General features: G+C 46.0%; 1 protein-coding gene across 1 annotated transcript in view; it reads left to right on the top strand.

The window, feature by feature from the left end:
* PIK3C2A (phosphatidylinositol-4-phosphate 3-kinase catalytic subunit type 2 alpha) overlaps positions 1 to 9359 on the top strand; it is a gene marked incomplete at its 3' end in the record, with an annotated part of 35095 nt that overhangs the window by 1761 nt on the left and 23975 nt on the right. Inside the window, 4 exon segments of the mRNA XM_072422377.1 lie at positions 2831 to 3958; positions 6627 to 6730; positions 7753 to 7910; positions 8795 to 8915. Coding sequence (XP_072278478.1) covers positions 2903 to 3958; positions 6627 to 6730; positions 7753 to 7910; positions 8795 to 8915 — 1439 coding nt within the window. The 5' untranslated portion in view covers positions 2831 to 2902.

The following is a 9359-nucleotide window of genomic DNA, read 5'->3' as shown; positions in this document are numbered from 1 at the left end:
GTTCCAATCCTGATTGAGGCTGAGGGCAGGAAGTGAATGTTTGTGTGCAGTTTGGGAAAGAATTCCGTGTTTTGTCAGTGCTATTATTCATCTATTATTCATCTGCTTGGGGCAGTCTTGGTGCCCCTGCTGGGTGTAACGCTTTTATCCTTCCCCGGCTTTCTCTCCTGCACCCAGTCAGCTCCTTCTGTATCCTCTGCACCCCAGTCTGGTAAATGATGATGGTAGGGTGTGTACCCGCTGTGTATCCCTTGTGTACCCGCTGTGTATCCCTTGTGTACCCCTTGTGTACCCGCCGTGTACCTTCCTGTATTGCTGACCTCAGTGAATGATGTGCATTGTCTGATCTCTTCTGGTTATTCACCTGGTCTGCCTTTGTTTTATTGAGGTTGTACAAAGTGTGGAAGATAAAGACCCCATGTAAGTTTATTGCACTCTGCGGAGACCCCCCCTCTGTTGTAACGGGACCTGGAGGGACCCTTAGCACATATTTGGTTTATAGAAGACATTGACGGGTCAGAGGAATGGGGCGGTCAGGTGAGGCCGTGTTTCTCTTAGATAGCCGACACGTTTCAGGTCTTCTTCAGGCTTCCATCAGCTCGGTGTTAGGGGCCCGCCTGTTAGATTGTCATCATTGTGTATTTGTATCATATTAATTGTATCTGGAACTCACAATATTATTCAACAACAGAAGGGGCATTAATGACCCCCCAATACCTCGCCCGGGGGATGGGGTCAATGGGGGACGCATTGTGCACCTCTGGGGCATTTTTACTCTTCCTGCTGAATTCTTGTCTTTTCTTTGTTTTTCTTCATAGTTTGAATGTTTTCAGTGCGTTCTGCTCATCCTCAGACAAATCCATTTCATAAAAGCACCTTGTAGCAGCGTGTTTGTGTGGATTGGCCCCGTGGCCCCTCTCCAGTCAGGGAACCTGTATTGTTTGCATTTTTGTGGTGAACGCTGCAGACAGATTTAGACTGCATTCCATTGTGAGATGGGAATCGGCCGGTATAACGGCGTTATATCAGAATGGTGGGGGATTTGTGCTTAGCACTGCTTCCTAAATCTGGATGATGAAGGTTGGAGTTACCCTTTATAGTAGGGACTAGAACCTATAGGAGCAGAGGGATTACTAAAGCTCAGCCCCAGAATATCTTTAGAGCATGAAGAAGCAGAAGAAGGGTTTTTACTTCTGAAAGTTACCAAATACAAGTAACATTTATACGATTACTAGACAACACACAGCTCAAATAAATTGTCTGGAATTTAGGACAATTGTCTTCTACCCGACGCATTTCGCCTTGTGGCTTCTTCAGGGAATACACATCAAAATATTCCTCTATTGCCTACTTCCCTCCACCAGCCGTAACCTATAGCAACCGGTGAGATGAAGCCTTGGTTGCTGCGGGTTATTTCTAGAAGTCTGGGAAGTTTTGGTGACAAAGGTGCCGCAATGTGACAATGAGATTGGTGTGGATAACATGGAATTCACGTTTTCTAGTATTGCTTTCCTTGTATTCACCCCGACACGTGCGGATCTACTTTGGTCCTTTGGTCCATTTCATGTGAATGTATCAATCATGTGACCCTCGGACGTTTCGGGTGGCCCCGACGCCAAGCAAGAATATGTCAGCCCTTCATATGATGGGACCTAAAGAGATTTATGGAGATATGGGTTGTATATGTTTATTGATCCGAGGTAACCTACCAATTAGATGTCCTCTTTACGAATATAATATTATTATTAATAAACAGATTTATATTACGCAGCACTGTACAATAATTAGGGATTGCTAATGGCAGACAGTGACACAGGAGGAGGGGAGGACAGAAGAGCTTACAATCTAGGAGGTGGGGGAAGTATCACACAATAGGAGGGGGATATGGAATGGTGGGAAGTAGTGAGGGATTAGGAGACAGAAGAAGACGGGTAGGTGAGGGGGAAGCGTTGGGTTATAAATGAGCAGAAAGTAGGAGCAAGCCGAATAGGACGAGGAGACCATTCCAGAGAGTCGGGGCAGCTCTAGGAAAGTCCTGGAGCCATGCGTGTGATGAGGTTATGAGTGAGGAAGTCATTAGTAGAAATAATGTTCACATTTCCAGTACAGAATAAAATGATTTGTGTCTGGCATTGTTAGCAATCCCTCCTAATGATTTATTAATATCTGCATTGTCCCCGTCCCATTCTGGTCCTCCCAATGTCTCTGTGCTGTCAGTGGTGTTCCCCTGGCTTTGTATGATGAAACGGTGAACCCTGCGGGATTACAGCTCATCTCTGGGATCTTTGTTATGATGGAAATTACCTGCAGCGTCACTGTGTGTGGGCGGCTCACTTCTTCCATGACTTCCATGTTCATTCTCACAGGTGCTGCATTGTGCAGGACGCTGGTAGCAGATCTCGGCTTTGGTTGGTTTGGTAGAAGTGATCGGTGCTTTGTACTTGGCCTGTCAGTGGACGTTTTGTAAGGAATCTGTTACTGACCTTCACCTTGTGTACACATCCCGGATATAACTCCGAATTAAAGGGATTCGGGGAGCCCTTGTACCTCAGTAATCGCCGCTGTCACTCGGACACTATGCCCCCTGGCTGGTTTTATCTGTGAATTTGTCCATTAATGTGTTTTATCATTGTTATATTATTATTAATACCCGGTATTTATATATAGAGCCAACATATTACGCAGCGCTGTACATAAATAGGGGTTACAGATGACAGTGATACAAGAGGAGGAGAGGACGCTGCCCCATATATTTTGTCAGTCTTGTATTTCCATCCGTTTCTGTTGTCCATATCATTCACTTTCACTCTGTTTTTCCCTCTATATTTAGGAAATGAATGTGTCAGCCACCCTGAAAGGTTATCCGAAGATCTGACCCATTCACAGGTCCCCTGGGCCCGGCATGGCCCAGATCTCTAACGGCAATGGCTTCAGACCGTCTCCCTCATCTCGGCCCCCGGGGACAAAGGATGTGGGGAAGGAGGAAGCCTTGCAGATGGAAGCAGAAGCTTTGGACAAGCTGCACAGAGAGAGGAGACTTTATGTCAGCCAGGAAACTCCTTTTACAAGAGCTCAGCCCAAACCTTCGGCCCTGAACAAAGCGGACCAGGATCTTATGGTTTTCCCTGAGGTGGATTCCAGACAACGGTCAAATAAATCTCTGCAGAATATTGATGTTGAGAAACTTCCTCTTTCTGAACTAGAAAAGCTACTTCTGGATGACACGTTTGAGGCTGCAGCACCAAGCCAGGCCATAAACCCAATGGCCTCAGTCCAGCGCTTCACCCCATCGTTTTCCAGTGGTCAGTGGACATCTAGATTGCAAGCTCCGGTGCCTTCTCCTTTGCCACCAACTTTTTCTGCATCGTTTCCAAAATGTTCAGACCCCTTTCAGAACGGCCTGAGTCCCAACATGTCTGTGGTGCAGCGCAGAGAGCCGCTGTATCTGAGTCTTCCTGCACGTCCTGCCTATGTTTCCTATGCTTTGCCCGCCAGTTCCCCATTTCACCTCAGAGGACCTCTGCCCACCTACTCTGCCCCTGTCACCCCAGACATGGCCAAATTATTTGACAAAATTGCAAAAACCTCCGAATTTCAGAGGAATGGGAAGTCCAATCACAACACTCCAATTAGGCAAAGCACAACCAACGCCTCTCCACAAGACAAAGCGGACACTACGGATGACATCAGTAAATTTGATTGGCTGGACCTGGACCCTCTCAGTAAACCCAAGGTGGACAGTGTGGACCTTTCTGTCCGTTTGCCGGAGAGTGAGGGTCCCTGTAGTGGGATTGAAGATCCTTGGGATGCCGTATTACTGGAAGAAAAACCTTTCAAATCCATTCAATCCGAGAGGAAAAGTAACATTAAATCGCCCTCTGGTGCCACAGTCACTCGGAGTCATTCCTTAAACCTGAGGCCAGCACACGCTCAGTTATTGAGGGGCCAGTCAGTGGAGGTAAGTGTTCCTTATGTATCCACCGAAATCTGAATGGGAATTGTTGTTTATTGGAATCCAAGGCCAAACGCTATTGGTGAGGAAAGGTTGGAAGATTTTCATTGCTGTTTGTGTGGGGAAATTTCCTCTCACTTCCTGTCCACAACCTAAAGAGATGTAACCGAAATACAGGGGGCAGAATAACCTGGCGGGGTTTCACCTTACCCCAGGAAATATTCATTTCCTGCGTATTATACTCTTTATGCAGATGATTGCCAGTGGAAATGATTATATTCAATGACTGATGAAGGAACGGCCGCTGTACACATGCTGTTCTATGCCGAGGGGAGGACAAGTCAGTGGTACTCCCTCCATAGTAATGCACAGCGCTGGTCCCTGATTGGTTGTTGATCAATTGATCTAAGCAGTTTGATGATGACATTGAAATTCGCTTTACACATCAGATTTGGGGAGGAGCATAGTGAAAATCATCTGCCGTGTGTATGAACCAATCACTGAGAGAAGAGTTTCCCCTCGGGGGATGTGTTGTATTCCTCAGTCACATCTGACTGATCTGTGTACATTGAATTTCTGGTAATCAGGGAACATCCTTTGCTGAATGGTAACATTGGGGGAATGTTTGTGGACAGATCCACAAGCAGAAGGGTGCAGTGTAAGGTTAAGGGGTCTCCAATCTCTGCTGAGGTACAGGCGGAGTTCATACATTATTGGCTGCAGATATCCCCGCTTCCTGATGATGAGGCTACACATGGATGATCCATGAAAGGGGATTTCAATATGAGGGTGAGGGTGAAAGAACGCGTGGCCTGTATTCACATCTCCGAGGAAACTTTCACAACCCTAAACACCAATGTGGCCGGCAGGCGGCAACGATTTCCTGCAATGCGATGCATCAAACTCTTCTACAATCTGCACACAATCTGCAATCTGTGGCTCCGGGGATGGCCTAACACAGAGTGTGAAATGTATATAGAGACTCAGTGGGGGAATATTAGGGGTCACGCTGGGAAAAGGACACATTGGGGGGTATATATGGGGTCACACAGAGACTATGATGCATAGACCCACTGTAGATATGTAAGGGGTCACATTGGAGGGGTATATAAAGGCTCACACTGGGGCAATATAGGGGTCATGCTGGGGATACAACACATGAAGACACACAGGGCAATAGAAGGGGCTGAGCTAGGGATAAGACATAAAGAGACACGCTGGGGGGTATGTAAGGGGGTCACACTGGGGGGTATGTAAGGGGGTCCACACTGGAGAGTATGTAAGGGGGTCCACACTGGAGGGTATGTAGGGGGTCCACACTGGAGGGTATGTAGGGGGTCCACACTGGAGGGTATGTAGGGGGTCCACACTGAAGGGTATGTAAGTGGGTTTCCTGGTTCTACATGTATATTTCTCACTCTTCTTGTTGGGAATTGGCAGACTCTCTGGCACATTGTGCTGCGCGCTGTCTTTGTCTCTCGGAGGTCAGATTTGTCTGTGATTGCCGCATGAATGATACATTTCCAGTTTTTATTTGTTTTAGTGACCTCAGATATTTGCTGTCAGGGAAGATCCCGGAGTTCAGCCGATTTCTCTGTAATGTTGTCACTGTTACATCCAGTTGTCACGAGATCCCCGTCCTTTCCTCCGCACGTGATTGGATGATTGATATTAATGGGTTTGTGACTTTTATTCCCTTTCATCATCACAAATATTTCCTGATGTCAGTTATATTTGTCAGAGCATCCAGCAAATATATTATATTATTCACCCAAAATCTCCTGTGCATTTACATTTCAATAATATTCTCCATCATTGTAATCTGCAGCATTCGTTACCATACTCCCTGTGATCCTGCCATGAAGGGCCTTGTTTAGACACTTCCTTCCCTTATAGGGTGACAACACTTGTCATGCTCCTGCATTGTTACATGGGCATCAACAAATCTGCCCGGAAAATGCCAATCAGTTGTCACTGGAGTGCAGGTAGACAGGAAGTGACTGCAAAGAGACTTCAGGAGATCAGTAGAGACATCTGATACGCCTCTGTATTCAACGTCAGGATAATAGAAGGACCCTGGGCCTTGTGTGGGCTCCCTAGGGAAGGGCCCATCTTTTGGGGTGTCATTAGGCCTCCAGTATTACATGCAGCCTAAATCTAGAGGGCCATGATGGTATCAAAGGGAATTCTCCAGCTAATTGTTTTCTGCCCTGCTTTCCCCCCATGTGATGTCATTGTGTGTCCTGTGATTGGCTAGACATATTGATGTGCGTCCTGTCATTGGCTAGAGATATTGATGTGTGTCCTGTCATTGGCTAGGGATATTGTTGTTTGTCCTGTCATTGGGTAGATTTATTGATGTGTGTCTTGTCATTGGGTAGAGATTTATTGATGTGCGTCCTGTCATTGGCTAGAGATTTATTGATGTGCGTCCTGTCATTGGCTACAGAGATTTATTGATGTGCGTCCTGTCATTGGCTAGAGATATTGCTGTGCGTCCTGTCATTGGCTAGAGATATTGCTGTGCGTCCTGTCATTGGCTAGAGATTGTGCGTCCTGTCATTGGCTAGAGATGTTGTTGTGCGTCCTGTCATTGGCTAGAGATATTGCTGTGCGTCCTGTCATTGGCTAGAGATATTATCATTGAACAGTTATGGAATTTCCTGTATTACAGGGTGACGGTGACACGGGCTCGCGGATCCCGCCAGGAAACTCGGTTCTGCGAGAATTGGAGGTGCAGGATGAAGAGGCAGCAGCATTCTGTGAGGAGATTGAGAGGTGAGAGGACGATGCTCTGCGATTTACCGTGCGGATCTTCTGAACCCGGCCAATGCTGTGTATATAACCCACCCTGGAAGTGTAAGGATAGAGACGGAAATAAACAAACCCAGTCAGAGCCAAAACAGGAAGTGATGGAAATCTCCACAAAAAGTATTCCCTGGGGACAGACGGTGACACGCAGGATTCCTATCACGCAGCCTGACACCCTAACATATGAATTCCTGGCCTGCGGACCTCGTTGTCCCCGGTGTCCCCTCCTCCTTATCATTCTTCTTAATGAAAGGCTCCGTACAGCCAATGTTTTGTTATTTGTAGATGGAGCAGGGAAGGGTTAGAACCCCTGCTGGGTTTTCACTGTTTTCCTGATGAATCTTCTCCCTTCCAGTTCTGATGTCGGCCAATCACCAGACAGGAAATGAGTGAAATATCTACAACGCAGATCGATAAATAACTTTCAGGGTTTCAGTCTTTGTAAATTTGTCATCTCTATCGCATTATTCTGCAGCTCAGTCAGTGTTATTGTATTCAGTGTACAGCGCTGCGTAATATGTTGGTGCTATATAAATCCTGTTTATTAATCATTTTAATAATAATTATTTTGGAATTGCACATTTTTGTAATTTTTGGATGGTCCCTAAGTGGTGAAGGATTTGTTCCCTCGCCTGACCCTCAATCCCACCAATCATTTTATGTTTCCTTCTGCTGGCCTTTTCTTCTGATTAGGGTGTGGGTGCCAGATGATGGAGAAACTCATCCTGAGACCCCCTATACAGCAGGGGATGGATAAATCGGGCCTGGTCATGTGACCTCGGGTCAGTATTTTGGGGATTTCTCATTGTGCCCCCATCCAGGTAGAGCAGGAGGCTGTGCGGAGCTTTATTAGCTCTAATCTACAATATTATCCATAGAGCTGTGACGGGTTATATCAATGGAAGTGAGACGTCTGTGGATTTCGGACAATAGATGACCTGTCTGACATTTGATGAGATATTGGTATTGTTGGTCTGATATCTTTACAGGCTGAGGAGGAAATTTCCCAGTGACAACCTACAAACCAATCCGGGTTTTGTCCTGAGTGCCGTCATGTCCCAGCGAAATCTCAATGCAGAAAGCTGCAGCGTGAAAGTTTCCATCGAGATCGAGGGCTTCCAGCAGCCGGTCACCTTTACATGTGACAGTGAGTATGGGGTTATAAACTGACACTTTGTATTGGGGGAGGACGGAACCTGAACAGCCAGTAAGATGTCGGCTCTTATTCAGCTCACTTGAATTGCCCCATTCTTATATATTAAGTAAAGTGAACCTGTCACCTGGATAAGGTAAACGAGCAATCTTTAAATGAGAGCGTAATCTGAGGTTACCTTCAGTGTCAGAATAATGAGACAAAGTCTAAATATGCATTCCTCTTTCTATGTACGCATTTCGCTTAGCGGCTTCCTCAGGGATAGCTTGGGACCATGAACATTATAGTTGTATATTCCTGTGGAGTTTTGGGACACTGCATACAGTGATGAGAGCAATGCTGAGGACAAATTTACCTCCTTCTGCTCAGCCTTTTTCACTGACATTGACAACAATTCTTCAACATTTCCAGGATATTTCTACATACCCAGGATCTCATCACTGAAGTTCTAAGCTCCACAGAAATATACAACTATCATTATGTTCAGTCTCAAGCTACCCCTGAGGAAGGCGTTGGGTGAAATGAGTCGGCATATGACACCATTAATAAGAGTTGTATATTAGTTCAGCTTTGTATAGCAATTAGTCATTCAAACCATGACCCACTAATGGGCTTCAGACCACCTAAATCATTTCAATATATTGAAACCTTGGTAACTTGTTTTCTGACGCCTATCAAGCTCGCCCTCCTGGCCGTCCCCTCCACACCAAACTTTCCAATGGCTTCTTCAATGTAAGGGAAGGGTTAGCAGATGATAGGAAGCTGGGGCAAACTTTTACAGAACATCACAAAGTCTTCATTGCAGAGTTTTGGGTGGTGGAGTCATTTTAGGACGAGGTGTGGAATGTTCCAGTAATTGTTTTCTTCTTCTCATCTAGTAAGCTCCCCGGTGGAGCTGATCATTATGCAGGCGCTGTGCTGGGTCCATGATGACCTGAACCAGGTGGACATGGAGAGCTATATACTGAAGGTGTGTGGCCAGGAAGAGGTTCTGCAGAAGTAAGTAAATATGAATTTCTGCACATCATTTTATCTTCGAAAAAGTCCCTCTCATCCTTCCTAATGCATGAAATACAGACTACAGATCAGAAGGCATCAGACTGCGTTCTATAGCTTCCCCGAGGCCGCTATACAGATTCTACTCAGCTTGTACACAGAATAATCTGAGTAACTAATGGCTGCACTGTGCTGAGAGTCTATTTTTAAAGCACAGTCACATTCCGTACATTTCTTTACTATTATCACCACTTCTTCAAATGTGCTTGACTTTCTTTGGGGTCAAGTAGTTTGTGTCTCTGCCCCTCCCACAATGGGGAGATTTCCCCTTAGTAGTTTGTGTCTCTGCCCCTCCCACAATGGGGAGATTCCCCTTAGTAGTTTGTGTCTCTGCCCCTCCCATAATGGGGAGATTTCCCCCAGTAGATTGTGTCTCTGCCCCTCCCA

Source organism: Pyxicephalus adspersus, chromosome 9 (assembly GCF_032062135.1).
Source record: "Pyxicephalus adspersus chromosome 9, UCB_Pads_2.0, whole genome shotgun sequence".
Classification (NCBI taxonomy): Eukaryota; Metazoa; Chordata; class Amphibia; order Anura; family Pyxicephalidae; genus Pyxicephalus; species Pyxicephalus adspersus.
Note: the sequence above shows the minus strand (reverse complement) of the source record. Positions and strands in the feature narration are given on the sequence as shown.